The sequence below is a fragment of the Pieris rapae genome, chromosome 1, assembly GCF_905147795.1.
Source record: "Pieris rapae chromosome 1, ilPieRapa1.1, whole genome shotgun sequence".
Taxonomy (NCBI): domain Eukaryota; kingdom Metazoa; phylum Arthropoda; class Insecta; order Lepidoptera; family Pieridae; genus Pieris; species Pieris rapae.
This window is the reverse complement of record NC_059509.1, coordinates 11,434,032-11,453,139: the sequence shown is the minus strand read 5'-3', so window position 1 is coordinate 11,453,139 and position 19,108 is coordinate 11,434,032. Positions and strand designations below refer to the sequence as shown.

The following is a 19,108-nucleotide window of genomic DNA, read 5'->3' as shown; positions in this document are numbered from 1 at the left end:
CTGCCCGTTTGTCCCCTGTTCTTTAAAAAAAATCGCTGTTTTGTAGGTTCGATTAAGAAAACAATTTTTTATATTTTTTAATGTTATATATAACATGCTTTTGGGTTCGAATTTCCGTATCCGTTTTGTGATCCTTGTCTCTAGGCAAGTAGGTGATCAGACGACCTATGACGTCATGAACGTGGGTCACTTAAATACTGCTCATGAAGTTTAGCTAATTTATTTATGGCCTTAATATATATATGTCAGGGAATTTTGAGATTATAACTCGAATTGGTTTGGAAATAATTCAGTGGGCAGCTGGTTCCACAAATTGGTGGTGCGCGGCAAAAACTGCCTTAAAAACGCGCTGTTGTGAGTGTAACGATTCTTTTAATTACAATTGTGTTGCCAAACTAATTTTTATCATTGACACACAGTGACTGTTTGAGAAATAAGTGATTTAATATCGAGAATGCATTGTATGCAAATGGTTTCAACAATGCACCAATGAACTCGAGGTCTCATTGAATATTTTTCATTTGTTTTAAAACGCATAGTTTTAAAACAAATGAAAAACTGGCCTAAACTGGCCTAAACTTAAATAACAATTAATAACTGCAATATATTATTCTGTTTAGAATATTGAAGGCTTGTTAAAGAATTATAATTACGATTAACTACAGTTTCAATATTTAATATTTTTACTATTATTATTTTTTATAGAAAAAACCTGCTCATCTCATGTTAAGTGATACCGCCGCTCATGGAATGCCAAATGGCTCGCGAATGCATTGCCGGCCTTTTGAGAATTGAACTCCCAAAGATGAAATTCGGTACATTATTGACGGCGCCAAGTTCTGGTTAACGTTTGGAACCTCACACTAAGATCTTACCCAATTGACATTATTAGCATCTTCTAGTAACTAGAATATTAATATTATAAATCTTACTTTTTTATATAACTTGGGGCAAACGGGTAGGAGGCTCACCTGATGTTAAGTGATACCGTCGCCCATGGACACTCTTAATGCCTGACGGCTTGCGAGTTGCGAGTGCGTTGACGGCCTTTTAAGAATTGGTACGCTCTTTTCTTGAAGGACTAAGTCGAATTGGTTTTAAGAGTTTGGAGAAGAGCAAAATTATATGTTACTACTGTTTACTGACGGAAAGTGCTGAGATGATAAAGCTCTTCCGATGGGAAGTTGTATGTATGGCCGGAATAACTTCAACGGTTATCGATTTTCAGTATGGGTATCTAACATCTGGTCACAATTTTTCAGATCCATGCATTTACATCCTCCGATTCGCATCTCAACTGCAGTTCGAAGACAAACAGCACGAGGTGAGTATGACAGCACTTCGGCTTGTGCAGAGGATGAAGAGGGATTCAATACATTCCGGACGTCGGCCTTCAGGTGTCTGCGGAGCTGGTAAAAATCCCTTGAATATAAACGAAACAATGAAATACATATATTATAACATCAATTGTTGTTAACTAGCTTTACTCTGGGGTTTCAACAGCGTTAATTTGGTCGCCTGATGTTTTTTTTATTCGAACTACTAGTTTTTGAGATTATTCATTCCTTTAGCTTATACTTACAGTATTTGACAGAAATAAAATTTATTACTAAACACAAAGCCAAACACACAAAATAATATTAATCTAAAAAAAATAAAGAAAAGAAAGGAATGAGGTTCGTTTTATGTGTGTAGTGAGTTGTGATTGGAACTGACCCTGTCTCAGCATTATGCTCTGGAGCAGACTATTGCAAAGCGCTGGTCATTCTGCTAGAGACAAGAGTTAGCTTGCGCCTCAGACGCAAAAAAAACTGTAATAATAATAATACCTAGTAGAAAATAATAATAGTAAAAATGAATAGTGTAAGTAAAGAAGTATTGTAAGATTTGTGTGTAAAGCTATATGGTAAATAAAATAATAATAATTAATAAGACATACATATTAAAAACTAGATTTTGTGGGATTTTGGTTAAGTACTTACTTAAATATGTAACTTTAAATTCTTATTCTGGCCTGAGATTTCGGGTGTACTATACTTTCTTATTTAAAAATTATTTCAGCACTCCTCATAGCAGCAAGACTTCACAATTTTTCGCGAACGCCCTCTGATGTTGTGCGAATAGTGAGAGTCCATGAGAGTACACTGCGCAAGCGGCTTCTTGAGTTTGGTGATACTCCATCCAGTGCGTTGACACTTGACGAATTCATGACAGTTGACCTCGAAGAGGAGCAGGACCCACCAATTTTCAAAGAAGCTAGGAAACGGGATAAAGAACGACTGCAAAAGGTCAGTGGAAAGAAGAGAGAACGACAAATATGGTTGTATGCTCTACAATTTTTAGAAATTCTTTGATGTCATTTTGATAGGACATTACCTAATTTATAACTTTCTATTCTCAGCGTGAAAATGTAACTCAATGTTTCAGTTAATGGAAGAAGAAGACGGGGAGAGAGAACTTTCAGAGCTCCAGAAGGAGATTGAAGAACAATTAGAGAAAGATAACGCGAAGAAGAAAAAGTTAGCAACGCCAAGCTCAGTCAGAAGTGGGGGTAAGTACTTTGTATAGAAGTAAAATATTTATTTTCTGCTGTTTCTTACAAGATGATTGGCTAGAACTTATGTATTTGTCGTTAGATATAGTAACAATTCTGTCTTAGTTGATATATTTGTAAGTTATTTAGTTATTAACCAAAGTTGACAACTTTTAAGGATATGTGTGTTCTTTGTTATCAACACATTGGTATCCTTAATGTGGTCCTATGCCTAACACGATGTACTTACCAATATTTTCCGAATGATGGCATTGAAACTGTCATTTCGGGTCTTGGAAAACATACCTGATGCACTCTAGAACTTCAACAAGCCCATTTGGGCTGAGGCCATATTCAGTGGATTTGTTCTTTGTTTGACAACATTAGAGGAATAAAAAACTACGGACAGTATTTTTTTGCTTTTGGATTACTATTTTATGTGACGTTTCAAATTTATTTGGATACATATATAATTGATAAATGTTTTAAATAAATGCATTTTTGGTAAGACAAAAATACCTATATGTATAAACACATTTTTTATGTGAATTAAATGTTATTTTAAAGGTCCAGAAGAATCTATCAACGAAGAAGATGAAGCGACTCGGTTCGCAGAAGAAAGGACTATCAGTCTTATTGGAGAGTTGGCGAAGACCGTCACAAAAGACACAGAAGAAAACTGCGCAGAAGTGGAAGAAGAGAAAGAATTAGGTTAGTCCATATTCCAATGTTAGAATCTATGGTAAATTTCTTATCTGGCGCCATTGTACTAACCTTTGACAAGTTTCACTTTCAAGTTGACGCTGTCAAGTTATTTTTTAAACGTCCTAACTAATAAAGGCGTCGCCAGGGGGCAGCTGTTATTATGATTAAAATTTTAACAATTTTTAACGTGGTTAAGAAACACGTAACCTACATGGCCTACAATGTACTCGCAAGCCCTCAGGCATAGAGAGTGCCCATGGGCGGCGGTATCACTTAAGACCAACTAAGCCTCCTGCACGTTTCAACGCTGTTCTTTTAAAAATAATATTATTGTGGTCGATTCGTGTATATTAAAAATTAAAATTGATTTAAAGGTCCAGAAAAGGCAGTGATTGGTATATCCCACAGTAATGAGAAAACAGACACATTTTTGAAGCCAGAACCGAAAACACAATTACCAAATAATCTGACGAATGCAGATGAACTGGTTCTTGGAGATGAAGATGAGGCGTATATTGATTCCCTCATCATGACACCTGATGAAGCGAGGTATAAGACGAAGATGTGGAAGTCTATAAATGCCGGTTATCTTCGGGACCAAAAGAGTAAGTATAATATAAATTATTTCATTATATTTATTTCCATAATATTTTATATCCAGATGTTATAATGATGCATTCTTAGCCGGGGAAGAGAATACTTTCATCAATATGACTTCAGTTTTCGATATAGGTAGGCATTTCTGGCAAAGGTAATAATATGATCCAACATTATTTATACTTGGTTCTGTAACCAACAATGAGCTAAGTGTACGCTTGTAATGTACTTAATAAAGTTTTTACATGCCAAGGACATTTACGTGTTGGTGAAGACTTTGTTTGAAGGCTCCTACAATCTTGGTACTCGGACCTACCTACCTGCCACTGAGTTTCATTATCACTTCAATCAAACGCAGAATACAAAATACTATCTGTACGTTGGTTGTTTCTGGGTCATCGGGTGCTTGAAATAATAGAAGATTTTTATCTTTATATTGACCACTCGCGTATAACAATAGAATATGAGCGTATTTATAGAATGATAATTGCTATACAATTAACAGTCGAAGAGAGTGCCTACGTCTGGCTATGCTCTGTATGTAACTCCGACGTTTTAGGAAATCCTCCTGATTATAAGTGATCCAAATGTACGAGCCTACGTACGTAGGTACGTACACTATTCGTATCACCTCGACGTCCGTCCGTTCCACAACTGAGCGTTTTTTATGGCAGTTTAGTGCCACGCATCACCACTATGTCCTGCCAAAAGTCCTGCCAATTCTTAAAGGATCAGCAACAGGACAGGACTTCTGGCGTTATGATTGTCCATGGGCGGGGCGGTTTTACTTAATATCAGATGAGACTCTTCTATTACTTTTTAAAAATGTTTTTTTTTATTATTGGTCTTATTGGAGGTTGTTATTGCATATTATGTACCTGATCATTGGCAGCCCTGAGCAGTATAGTTTGAAATCATTGGAATATTTGTATAGCTTTTACTGGTCCGGCTTATATTTTGAACATGAAAATTTTACAGTAAAAGAAGAACTCCGCGCAAAAGAAAAAGAAGAAGGGAAAGATAGAAAGAAGAAGGTGCGTGGCTCGTACAGGAAGAAAGTGAATTGTAATGCCGCTACCGCTGGAGAGGCGATTGGGAAGATGTTGGCAGAGAAGAAGATGAGTTTGAAGATTAATTATGATATACTCAAAAGTTTGGATCAGCCTGGTGTCTCTATACCTGTGACTTCCAGTGAACCCGTTGTGGAAAGGTAAGGCTACAACCCCTAATTCGCGGATTTTCGTATATTTCGTGACCATTTGTTTTTTCTTCACATCTCGACTCTTCTTACGATTTCTTCTCGAATCTTTCTTACGATTTAATTCTCCGTACTACGAGTATATGTTAAATGCGCACAAAGAAAGAAAAGTCCACCGGGGCACAGCTGTGAATCGAACCTGTGACATCGGGGTAATGAGGCTAATGTCACTTTGTGTCCCTGTTTTGAGTAGGTTTTAGTATTAATATTATTTTTAATGTTTACATTTAGAGTTTTAACTCATACGTGATTGACCATCTCTTTTACAATAACAACGTGTGTTTGTATGTATGTATGTATATTATTGATAGTTTGCTTGCCTTATTTTTCTAGAGTTCAGAGAACTGAACATACGTGCTACGTGTACAAAATGAAAATACGTGCAAGTCTTGCCTTGCCTTGCCTTGCACTGTACGTTTATTTGATTAAAACTGCTGGAGGTCAGTATCATTATTTAGTTTCGGGCCTTTTTTGCGTATTTGAAGGTTACGTTTTCAATTAAATTGATTTATTTATTACCGTTCACACTCCAAATTCAAATCACTTGAACCTAGATTAAAAGGCTATCTTAGGCCTTGTATATGTCGCAGTAAATCAGAGAGTTAATTGAATCTCTAGACAGTTAATTAAATATCGATATTCAATCAATATACACGGAATTTTTGACTGCAAAATGAAAATAATATATTCATATATTATTTCATGATCAAACTCTTTGGTCATTGAAAGTTTACTCATAATATTCATATTCCAAATTCAAACTGATATTATACCTAGACTATTTTAGTCTTGATAAACGAAAACTTTGAATAGACATCATAAAAATAACGTATACTATGTCTGTACCAAGTTAATCATTCTTTCAATTAAAATACATTTTACCGTTACCATGGTAACAAGCGTGCTACATCTAGTCCACGTTCCATAGGACTAATTCTTTTGTTTGTCACTTTCGTTAGTTAAATTAAAATAATCATTGAATAGTAGTCTTGAGTTAGTCTATGGCCCATAATACAGTTAGTTTAAAAAGACCCTAATGATTTAAAAACTGTTTCCATAGTCCAAAGGACGAGCTGGTGGAGAGTAAGACACCAGGTCCACCCCCATCTAAGAAGAAAAAGAAGAAAGCAGCCCCACCATCAGATACCGAATCGAACCCACCCACTCCAGCTCCGCAAACACCAGTTCCCAGCACGCCCATACAGAAGGATATAGGTCTGTTCTTTCATATAGAGATTCTATAATAAAGTTGTTCGCACTGTGAGACAAGTTTTTGTAATCTTGTCTGTAATCGGTGAACTCGAAAATTTGTGAATTAATTTTATAAATCGCCCTATTTTTAAATGATATAGTGGGCCAGGTGGGCTTACGGGACGGCCATAAAAAGGACTCCCATTGAAGTGGGGCCGACCTTTAAGACAGGTGTTAAAGAAAAGTATTCAAAAGAATTAATTTACCAAAAATGTTAGCATCTTTAGCATCAAGTAAAAACGTTCATTCACACTTCAGTCTTCTTATAAGCGATTCTTAGGTAGAAGTATTATTGAAGTTTCCAAAGACAATTTATAAGTCATTTAAATGTATTTTTTTAGTGTATGCTATTCCTGTTTGTATATTATGTATATTCATATCATATCCTGCTCAATCGTAACTTTAGTAATTCTTGTATTCCTTATTATTTAATATTAGTTCTTTTAGTTTATTTTATAATTTTTATGTGTTATTGGTTATGTGATTCTTGCACTTTACTCATCATATTTCTTTCTTCTTAGGGTTGCCTAGAAAAGTTCGCTTGTTAGCGATAAGGCCGCCCATTGTATCTTTTATATTTTTATGTATTATGTTATTTTTTATCTATAAATGTAACGTATTTATGTACCTTAGTTAAATAATATATCTATCTATGTGTATATAATATATATCCTAAGATAGCCTTAGTTATAACATATGAAATACATTTTATATTTTGTAATTGTATATAAATACCCTATATATGTAATATTACTAAAGTAAATGAACATTATGATAATATTACAGAAGCTGATGATTACGAAGAAGAATTAGATACAACAGAAAATGATACAGAACTATCTTTAGCCAGCATGTTGCAGAACCAGCAAGAAGATGATTATTATGATTATGAAGAATATTAATGTATGATCTTCTATTGTACGTATATAGTTATCGTTTAAGTAGTTTGAGCAATGGTCATAACTCCGGCAACAAAAATTGTTAATGGCTACTAATGTTCTTAAAGTAATCTAAACGGTTGGGTTTGGGTTACTGATACTCTAATATAGTTGAGTTCCTATATAATAGTCGCAGGCAACTATCTTAATTAGCCGTTTAATTAACAGCCTAGCCGTTTACCGTTTGTCGATGACGTTTCATTACTTGTCTAGGATGTTGACTGTTAATTTAAATTTAGTTCCACTTCTGTCACTGTCAAATTCGAAACGAAACTATTCACACTGTCAATATGGCGTCGGCCAACCACAATTTTGATGGTGTTTTTCAAAGTTTCATGAAAAACAACAAGTACAATGGAAGAGTGTAGTGACAAAAAAAATTACTTTATTTGACTCAAAACAAACATTAGATTCTATGAACAGTATTAACTGTGGTTAACACTTCTATGAGCACTAGCGTTTAAACTAGGCTTAGCCTGTATCTTAAACACTAGTTTAGTCCATTAAGAAATTGGTTAAACTGTTTGCCATTAGACGTTTATTGATTATTATTGTTTATTGAACCAAATGGAGGTAGAATCAAATTTAAATTGTTGCAATTTGTTAGACTGGAGTAAGTATAAACTTCGATAAAGATTTTTATAATGACTATCGTACGAATGGCCTAAGCATACTATGGCTAATGCCAGCATTTATTGAATGTTATAACAAACGCTGCTGCGGAATATCTTAGGGTAGCGTTTTTAGTTAAAAATTAGCTTTTTTAGTTAAAAGGCTAGGCATTTTATTGAACTCCTAATTAAGGTGTGTCATTATAATGTAAAAATGTAATACATGTAACAGTCGCTATATATAATCAAAACAATATAAAGTCAAAATCTGTTATAACGACAACGTAGGGACGACTCACATTTGGTCGTAAAAACCGATAACAGCTGATGTTGTTATTAAGTATAGCTAATAACAACACAGGAATTTATCCGGGACCTTTGACTTAGGTCAATATAACGTGTATTTTGTTCTGAACTACGTCGTTGTAAATGGTTTTGACTGACTGTATATTATTATTTATCTTCAGCGACTGTCATATATACGGCTTCAATCATATTAAGCGGGTACAAATATATAACTGTCTAATGGAAAATAAAAAATACAGTGAGATAAGTTTGTGGTTTTGTTTTAAACAGGTTTATTTGAATGTACCTAATTTTATTATATTTATTTTAGTTCAATTACTTATAATTTTTAAGTTGTTTTTTTAAGGAAACCATTCGGTATTTGTTAGAATGTGATGCTTTTAATCTATGAAAATCAATATAGTGAAATAAATAAAGTAAATCTTAAATTATCTTTCCCTATGTATTGTAAGAAATAATGTTACTCTGCGTGGAATAATCATTTAAATTAAAATGTTATATACTCTGTATCAAGATGTATAGATATACGCCCAAACCCAATAAACTTAACCCAAATTCTGATTGCATTCTTTCCATCGCCAAAAAAAGATCTTCGTAGACTGACTGATCTTGGATTGCTTTTAATGTGAGATTGTGGATTAATTATTGGGTTCGGGCGATAGAGCAATAAATTTGCATCAACTAAAGCAATGCGTCTGTCACATTCCATTCTCGTGATAACAATATGGACGTCACACACATGTGTTTTGCTCATTGTATGTTGTAAATGATATTGAAAGTGTGAATTATACAACTTTGTATTTCCCGCTGAAACTGTCCCTCCGTATTTATTGAACAGCTGAAAATCATCAGTCTCTTCTCTATGTTTAAGATGCTTTTATACATAAATAAACGTTTTGAAATATGTTTTACACTTAAATTTATTTATCAATTCAAATATAATCATCAGTATTTAAATATATATAAACTCAGGATTTATACATTGCAAATAGATTGGCTGTAGCAAGTGGTACAAAAAGTGGTTAAAGTTATGGAAAACATGCATACAACTTTATTCAGTACCTATAAATTGTTTATTATCTTTAAAAAATAATACGTTTATTTTGGAACATAAGATCATCAAGCTATCACTTATTCAACGTCATTAAATTCGAACCTGTTAGCATCCCTACTCATCGGCAAAGGAAACAGAGGGTGTAGAGCCGAGAGAAAAAGCCGGCCTAAACACTCTCGGTACTCTTTTAAAAAATCAAATCATCAAACAATACTACAATATTTAAAACAAATATAGCAAATTAATCAGAAATAGGCTTTTTACACAGCTTTTCTTTGATACATATCTTAAATTTAATAAAAGGCAGAGATAAAAGAGCCTCTGGGATTTTATTAAAGAAGATATTATCCCTTTGTATCCGCATCCAGCAATAGTTTTTATTAGAATTATGCACTTAGAAAGGATAGGGATAGCCCTATCGTATTTGTAGAACTCTGCATAGTCAAGTCTGGAGCTCCTGAATAAGGATTGTTAATTGACAGGTTTGAAACTCATGTATTGGCTATATAATACGTCATGTAATCCTGACTATTTCCCAAATTAAATAAATACGAAGGCACCCAGCCCTAAAAAATATAATTCCATTTGTTTTATTTACATGTGTCCATCACATGTAAATGATCTGATGAGGACATCAAGACCAAATGTTCTTAGTATTATAGCACAACAGAAGTATGACATTCTTGAACAAGAGTAAAAATACTAATGTATAGGTAATGAGGTATAGGTAAATAGTATATACAGTCTAAACTCATAAACGAACTTGTCGAAACATGAAGCCAGTGACTCGAGTCGATAGTCCACAGTGCGGCGAACCTCGTCTCATCAGATATAATCGAGTTCGCATGTCACTAGGTTGAAATTGTATTTTTGATCGTTTTGTTTGTTTTATAACGAAATATGAGTTTTAAGTGCCAAAAAGAGAACCGAAAAACTATATATCTATGGAATAAAATTGCGTTATTATTAAAAATGAAAATACATAATTTTAGAAATTATAGTGATTTCCGTAATTTAATAATTAATTGTTCGAGAAATCGATATGGGTAAGTTTTTGTTTTTTTTTTTTGACATTTTATATAACTTTTAAATGTTGAAATATATGCTTTTGCGTCAATTAAAAAATTAAAGCCCTTTTATTTTTTTAATAAGGGGCAGGTTCGAATCTCAATCTCACCAAAATCGGTAAAGCTATTTACGTGGTTTTCTCTTAAATTAAGTCTGGTCAAATATTTAACCTAGCAAAGTACCTAATTGTTTTTTTTTATTATTGAAGAATTTTACTATGTCATTATGTAAGCGGTATTATAATATAGTAGTTTAGAATTGTTAGTTGGTACGAACTTTTAATATAATCCTTACCAAGGAGTGCTAAATTCTTTGTGATATCGAAGTCTGAGCAGGAACTTGAAATGACAATTTTAAATTGCCATGTTCTATTGAAATTGTATTAATAACACAGAATAGGACGGGCATTTAGGATATCGATATTATACTAGTTTGTAAAATATCTTTTTTAAATGTATTTAGTAGTAACTAAGTAGCTTGTTAGTCTAAAGAAGCGTTGAATATAAATAAAATAAAACGGATGCATTTTGCCGTCATAAGTTTATTATATATACTCTGTGAAGTACAAATTATTACTCGACAGTCTGTGAGTTTCAGTAGAACGGACAGTAGAACTCAGGTCACAGACCATAGCAGACTATGAAGGTGTCTGTTGTTTGAACAAGGACTCAAACAATTTATTGGATTTGTGTTTGATATTTACTGCTCGAAGCAAATCGGTTTATTTCTCCTTTTGTTAATGTTTATATCTCTTGACGCGATCAATTAATGTTTAAAATTAAAACGCAGTGCAAGAATAAAACTAATATTTGGAACAAATACATGTTTTGTAAAGTCGAGTGTGCAGATTCCAGGGTCAGTGTTTTATTAAAAAGTGGTGTATTTATCGCTTTTTAGCGATGTGTGATGTTATAAAATTGATTTGATGGTGTTTTTAAAAAATTCATGGTGTTTTCTAAGTTTTTAGTGTTGTTTGGAAAGTATATCGTGAATCATAGGTTCCACAACAGAGCAGACGGATTCTACCATGGTCGTAAAACGGTAAGTCCATAATTACAACGTGGTATCTTACGGTAAATGCGTTTTTGTTATAAAATGCACATTTGCTAAGAAAGAAGGATTCAATTATGAAACAAAGACAAAACACAGTTATTTAAATTCTATACGTTCGATAATATGGTATGTTTACATCGCGTTGGTGCTTGTGCTTCATATACGTATAAGTATACGATGTCCAATGTTTGAACTTGTTTGTTTACGTTTTTGTACCAATATGTTGCTGGCTTAAGGTAAATGAAATGCTCAAATAAAATATTTACAAAAACTATTTAATGAAACAACAAGAATTTATCACAAAATCAAGTGTCCTTTATCAAAGATGCTGTAGAATAGTATAGCTGTTTTCAATTGATCCATCTCCATTGTTCTATTACCTGAACTTTTATCTCAGAATTTATAAGAAAGCATAGGTTTAGATAGATAAGATAACTAGGACAAAAAAAACTTAAGACAATAAATCTATTAAGATGTAATGTTTAAGCCTTATGTCTTTATACATTTAGAATATAGTTAGGTTAATATTGTATAATATGTAGTGAAATGAGTGAAGCCATAGCTGAACATAAATGAAATTACTAGTGACTGAATGCTGTATTTTATATACAATAGTTATTAAATTAACTCCAAATCAGTTACATGTGCAAGTCAGCAGTGACAATGAAATATTAAGTAACTACATATTAAATTATATAAATAATTTACTTGTGTGTTAATTATTTTCCCTTGAATACTTCTGATTGCAAATTTTTGATATGCTACTGCTCAGAATTATGTCCTTATTTATATTGTTAGTAATTTAGTGAATTATTCATGAAAACATAAATTACACATGCTTGTAATTTCCAGTATGTTATGACAATATGTTTAAAATTAACAACCTAGCATTGCTATTTCTTACTCTCAGATACAGAGTTGAGCTGTATGTAGTGAGAAGCCTGTATACCAAAAGCATATAGATTTCAGATATGGTAAAATTGTATTAGATCCTGAATTTTAGATTGTGCGTTGTCTTCTTGTATCTTTGACAAAAACAGGAGTGCCCGAGAGGTTCAGATGGAACATACAATTTCAATTGACAAGACAATTAATTTGCTTGTATATCTTACCATTTGACCACCTACTCCACTACTCTTTACAAAAAAGATTTTTAGTGATATAATAAAGTGTTGATTGACAAAGTTTTTTTTAATTTGTAAGATGCTACAGATATTCAATTAAAAAGTATGCTTTATAATGGCAGATTGACTCCATGCTTTAGTCTTTATTTGGTTTATAATTACTTATTGTGGAGTTTTTAGAAAAACTAGAAAATACTATTATAAGTACTTAATGTGAGGCAATGAAGTTGTTTTATTATGATCCTTAATGTATATTAAGTATTTACGAGTTTGGAATTAATTTTCTGTGATATAACATTTGGGTAAGTAGTAACATTGTGGGTTAAGGCTTTTGAATATTTGTAAATATTACTTAATCTGTATAGAGTTATTATTACTGTATTAAATTAACACTACATTCTATTTCTAACACATAATATTTTTAGTAACAAAGCTTAGTTTGTATAAACACATTTTTGTACCATTGACTTAGAAATATACCCATTTTTTATTTTACCGCCGCTTGTCTTATTAAGATTTCCGTTCGCGCGGGTCCCACCTGCCCTTTCCTTTAGCGGACACCTGCGTAGCAGATGTTTAGTTCGCTTGAGTCCCTCATTCAATGTCTGAAAAACGTTATGATCGCGAATTTGTGAAGTTAGATATATATTTATAAGAAACATTCAGTTAATATAAAACAATCAAACTTCTATGACTGGTTTTCGAATTGATCATTTTTTATTACTCACTTGTTTGTTATTTTAGTACTTACTGGGATGTGGACTTGAAGAGGTAAAGTCTCATGTCCGATGCGGTAAATAAACATAGTCAATAATAAACGTTGGTCATTAATTCATCTGCTCTGACAAATACGCCACACATGAGATTTAGAAGAAGGTTTTATACTTCCATCAATGTTTGCATGTAACCTTTATATTGTCCATTGAACTTAAACCCATATACATTAAACATTTACGTGTTATTCTTGAAACAAAAGCATTCCCATAAATATTTCAATATGCTATTAAACTCCCTTTTCGTGCTTGGCACGCGCCGGGATTATACTCGATTTCATTGTGCCTCGTGCACACGTGATTTGTTCATTGTTATTTAACTAATAGATGTATTTTTAATTGTGATGTAAACATTAATTAATAGTTCAGTCTAAATAGTCAAAATAGTGTTGATATTGTTCCTGTTATTGTCAATATTAAAGAATTTACTTTGCATGTGATTGGTTAATAGAATTCTTGGATTTAAATTCTGTCATATTATGTATTCGTTCCCCAAGACATTAATCCCGAAATCCAGTGCGCACGAATCTTGTTCACGTTTTATGTATCATTTTGGAGTTCGTTGACCTGCCCTCGTTGCTCGGGTGGTACCGAATTAATAAACTACAAGTGAGCATAATTTTCAGATTTCCTCAGTCATATAAGAAATACCGTTATCTTATACGTAATTGTAAACTCGATATGACTAGATTTTTACCTATCAACAAGAATTTTTCTATTTTTTTTAAGCTAATTACAACCACAACGCACACATTACACATTTAAAATGTTTATTATTCCTTGTTTCTTTCCATAATTTTTTGTTTTCATCCATTTTTGATCATTATTATTATTAATGTTTCGTTAGTTACAAAACACTGAATAATAATCACTTAACATCAGGTGAGCCTCCTGCCCGTTTGCCCCTGTTCTATAAAAACAAATAAGATAATTTTTCTATAAGAGAAAGCTTTATGTATGTAACTTGATATCTATTAAGTTATTCTATTGGACACGGGATTAAATATCTTATCGAATGTTGCTGGAAATTGCACCAGCAATAAAGCTGCCCGAATCTTTTAGTGCTTTTATATGTCTATCTATTGGCTACAATAGTCTCCTGGGACTTGAGAGAGGTGCGAACGCCAAACGAATTTGTACGGAAATGTTCGCGTTACAAAGTATGAGCTACTGTCATTCCCATACAATTTACATAATTCCCCGTAAAATATAAAATTTGATTTCCCGTCAGTTCAAATAAAATCAAAAATCATTTATATTCATAGAGGTAACATAATGTACACTTATGAACGTAAAAAAAAATACATTAAGTGATTCAAATTTTACATTTACTGCCAGTTCTTAAATCAAGGGCATAGAACGGAAGAGAAGAACTGGCAATAAACTCTCCGCCACTCTTTTTAATCGCCAAGTTACAAAATAGACTAGATTAAAATATGTCTATTTAATGAAAGTGTGATTTAAATTTTACATCGGTGCGTAATTGTGTTTGAATGAAACAAATGCAGCCACTCCTTGTGCCATTTATTACAGTTAAGGACAAGGTTTATATTGCATTAGTTGCGTGTAAAGGACGCGTCTATGTTGCGGTAAATTGGGTACGAAATTCCAATAATTGCGTAGACTGATTTGTAACTTGAGAAATATACGGCTATATTGACAAAAAAGTTTTTACTTAATTGAATTTTTTATCAATTTTTATACCAGTATTGATTGGTTTTTTCAAAAGAGTTAGTACGTACATCTATTATCTCGCGATGAATGATGATGTAGTTAGTAATCTGGGTATTTTTCTTTGTGCTTAGGAAAACACCGTTTGGTATAGTGACGTATAATAAAAACAATACAAGTATACTTTTTATCACACTTACGACACGTAACAAAGTAGGGTCTAGTTTAAATTCCGTTAAAAATTCAATATATATTTTTTTATAATAGAGCAGTGGTGGCCTAACGGCTACAGCGTGCGACTCTAATCCCCGTGGTCGTAGGTACGATCCCCGGCGGTGCACCAATTAACTTTGAGAACATCAAGAGGAAACCGACATGTCTTAGATCCTAATAACATATGTATGATTTTGTATATTATGGTAACGAAGTGTAATTACTTAAATAAAAATAATGCTTGTAATGTATTCTTAAAATTCGGAACGGTTTTTATTTATTTTTTTACCAATGAATAGCTGAAAAAAATTTAATTGAAGCACAACCACTTTTCGCTTTTGAAAAAGTTGGCGCCATCTGTGACATGCGTAGTCCATTATTTAATTTACGATAAGCCAGATTCCTCGCGATATTTTTATTAACATTATTCATCTATTTGTGGCTCGAACCATCCTTAACACGGACGTCTAATATTTGACTTTATGTTAGATAATATTATGTCAAATTATTTATCAATCAAAAGGCATTTTTTTACAATTTTATATTTTTTAAACACTTTTAAATACGTTTGAAATCTGTTTAGCCTTCCGGCTGAAATTAGATTGTTTACGAAGCGTAAAATCAATTGACAATGTTTAAGGTCAGTTTGCGGTGAACTAATCTTAGGCCTCAGTCGTGAGGCAATGGAAGTAGAAAGTAGATAACTACCTTCAGATCGTGACAGAGAAAGTACGACACATTAAGTAATATTGTTATTAGTAAACGTAGCCTAGAGAATGTAAAATATTCTTATATTATCGTTGCATACTTGGCTTAGTTTGAATTCCGTATAGGATATCAATATAACATTTAGTGTGACCCTTTAGCGACCTTTGGTGTACGATTACTAATGTATAAATGATTTTTCATACATTTAACGCAAGGAGTGACAATCGTAATTATTAGGTTACGATGTATATATTATATGACTCGACAAATTTCATGTTTTCTTTAGTTTATTTGGCTTAATTGACATGACCCCCATGGATCCAGGACTTAGATGGACCACTGCATTGAACATCATGATTTTATTTCAATATTTTGTCCAGATTTTATGTAACTAAATATCTTTAATATTGAATTAATTTAATATACTTAATATAATAACTTAGTATAACAAACGTATAAGTTCTTGATTTGACCACGACTATGTGTGTTGAAGTTATTATCCAGTTGTATTATCAGTTATCTCGTGTCCAAATGTAGAGACTGCGGCTTCGTTTGTGTGATATTTATTGTAATTACTTAAAAAATATCTATATCAATGAAAGTAACACGAAAATCCACTTAGGTCATAGCGATTGGCAGAGCCGGTTTTTTCGCAGTTGTAAATGCCTGACGTCATATATGGGCGTGGCTTCCGTTCTTCCCGCATTCTACTTTTGACGTACCGGATGCTAAGTAGCAGTTTAACACGTGCTTTGCCTGCAGAAGCCCGAAGTTACTACGGGCTGGGTGACGCGTTGAATCACCGACAATAATTGTAGGCGATTCTTGGAATTTAAACGTTCATTTTTCCTTTGAAATTTGTCGACCTATTTCCATTTGGAATTTTGATAGTTTTTGATTTAATAAAATATGTTTTGATTATTATTTTACATATTAGTACATATTGCTATGTGTTAACAATGTAGTATTGTACAATATTAAATAAATATTAGTGGTGATTAAAAATGTATTGTCTATTTTCGAAAACAGCCGTCTAACTCGTTCTAATTTTATCATATGAACTATATACATACAACTTGGCTATGTAAAATATGAATTCTATTGTTATAATACGAATACGACATTACATTGATATATCTTATGTAAGAAGGTTAACATGCACAGGAGACTATATCGTATGTATTACATAATACTGACATAATAACAACATTTACATTAAAAAATATGTGATAAAATTTTGGCATGAGATATTTGTCATCTGTGTTCTAAATTTAAAGTACAAAGCAGTATTTTAAATATAGAACATATTTTTGCGTAAATTAACAGATTACAGAAGAAACGTTTTTAATAGAGATATTATCTATAACTCGCCGGGTTTATTGGTATTTTGAATTTAGAATAAGCGTTAAGTTGAAATTCCGAAGATTCCGAGCAACGATACTTATGACCTATAACCGCATGTTTGTTTGTATTTTAACTAGATTATTTTATTCCGAGAAGTACAAAACCAATTAGTCATTTGGTCAGTATTTAAGCATGTTGTTAGAGGAAATCCTCTGCGGGCGGGTTGTTTTCTCTTTACATTTGTACAGGAAACTTTGCATGTCTGTTACTCGTGCCCGACGTTCTAATACGCGAAACCATGGAATATATTTAATACAGCTTACACAATTTATAACGCTGTAAATGAGACTGTTTGTTATAAGGTTATGCGATTATCTAAACTAAGTCTTTTTAATATGTATTACGGTTTAGGATGATTTCGAATTTAGATTCGAGGCTTACCTGTAAGTATAACTCGTATTTGTCGAATCTAATACGTTTTTGACGCATTAAAAGTTTCTATGGGCGGCACTAACACTTAACATCCTTCTGCCAGTTTGCCTCCTGTTCTGTAAAAAAAACTTAAACTCTGAAGCTCCATATTCAAGTTATAGTGTCCATACAATTTTTAATCACCACATTTCGTGACAATAGGCAATTCGTTACATTAACACGTTCTTCCGTATGTGTCTAGTACAAGTCTAGAAGGTTTTTAGATTACTGAAAATTGTACCACAATCTAACACGCAAATCTAAATTGGAACCCGGCAGTTCCGCGGTTTCATAGGTATTGCGAATCGATTGAGATAAAGAAAGAAGTGTATAAAAACGTTTTCATTAAAAGAACAAAAAAGTTGCCTTTCGCTGTCCAATGCTAAGCATTTTAAATTGTTTATTGAGCAGTGTTGGCGTAGTGGCTTCAAGCTTCCCTGAGGTCGTAGGTTGTATGATGTCTTTGTGCGCATTTAGCTTTCGCCCAATTTTTGAAGAAAAACATCGTCAGGAAATCTTGCCTCAGGTAGAAAACGTCGATGGTGTGTCAGGTACAGAAGGCTGATCACCTACTTGCCTATTAGATTTGTAAATCCTACTACCTAAAAAAGGTTCTATTTTTAACCCTGATGTATTTATATTTTTTATGATGAATTTTATATATTAATGTCATCAATATGTAGCCCAAAGATTTCTTAAATTATACCATTATTTAACTGTCCCAAATAAATTTGTACTTATCTATGGGCTATTGGACTGATAAGGATAAAACATTGAATAGTAATTTGAGGTTTTTAGTACCTTTTTTTAGTAAGGGTTAGCGGCTAGAGTTTTTAACATTAATAAATAAAAACCTTGCATTGTTTACATTATTACTTACATTGTATACATTATTAAGTATTGATTTATCATACCAACCAGACCAAATTTTCGTTCATTGTTGGAAATGACAACGATAACTTCTTTAAAAAAATTACAAGAAAATTTCAAATTACAAATGTTAAACGTCAAGTGTATACAGAAATTAAAAGCAAGAAAAAAAAGTATCAAAAATAGTAAAGGCAAAACGGCAAAGACTATTGAAATATGTTTGCAATGGGTCCATGATGAGATGGACAAGTTGCAGCATGAAACTCAATCAATGATTCAGATTCGTAGCGTCTAAGCAAATGGCAAAAACATATTGAATTTTTGGTGATAGTGTTTTTACCGTTGAGGTTGCCTCAATATTTTGAATCCATCTAAATCTATCTCTACATAGTTTAAAACAGCTGGTTCCAATTGGGTCCTCAGATGGATTTCTTATAAAATCTCTTGATGGTGATGAGTTGTTAAATATGTCAAATTTTATCCATGTATATTGGTTTGAAACAAGATGTAGGTTTACATTGATTGACGTTCTAGAATTATCTGAGTATTAAAGTAGTTTT

General features: G+C 32.6%; 2 protein-coding genes across 2 annotated transcripts in view; both read left to right on the top strand.

The window, feature by feature from the left end:
• LOC110993048 (transcription factor IIIB 90 kDa subunit) overlaps positions 1 to 9,105 on the top strand; it is a 28,375-nt gene extending 19,270 nt beyond the window's left edge. Inside the window, exons 4-11 of the mRNA XM_045629345.1 lie at positions 1,263 to 1,412; positions 2,062 to 2,288; positions 2,428 to 2,551; positions 3,101 to 3,244; positions 3,613 to 3,843; positions 4,814 to 5,045; positions 6,154 to 6,308; positions 7,131 to 9,105. Coding sequence (XP_045485301.1) covers positions 1,263 to 1,412; positions 2,062 to 2,288; positions 2,428 to 2,551; positions 3,101 to 3,244; positions 3,613 to 3,843; positions 4,814 to 5,045; positions 6,154 to 6,308; positions 7,131 to 7,246 — 1,379 coding nt within the window. The 3' untranslated portion in view covers positions 7,247 to 9,105. The remainder of the gene's footprint in view (positions 1 to 1,262; positions 1,413 to 2,061; positions 2,289 to 2,427; positions 2,552 to 3,100; positions 3,245 to 3,612; positions 3,844 to 4,813; positions 5,046 to 6,153; positions 6,309 to 7,130) is intronic.
• A 1,813-nt stretch (positions 9,106 to 10,918) lies between these two features.
• LOC110993052 (protein pellino) overlaps positions 10,919 to 19,108 on the top strand; it is a 56,404-nt gene continuing 48,214 nt past the window's right edge. The window contains exon 1 of the mRNA XM_022259129.2: positions 10,919 to 11,362. Coding sequence (XP_022114821.1) covers positions 11,349 to 11,362 — 14 coding nt within the window. The 5' untranslated portion in view covers positions 10,919 to 11,348. The remainder of the gene's footprint in view (positions 11,363 to 19,108) is intronic.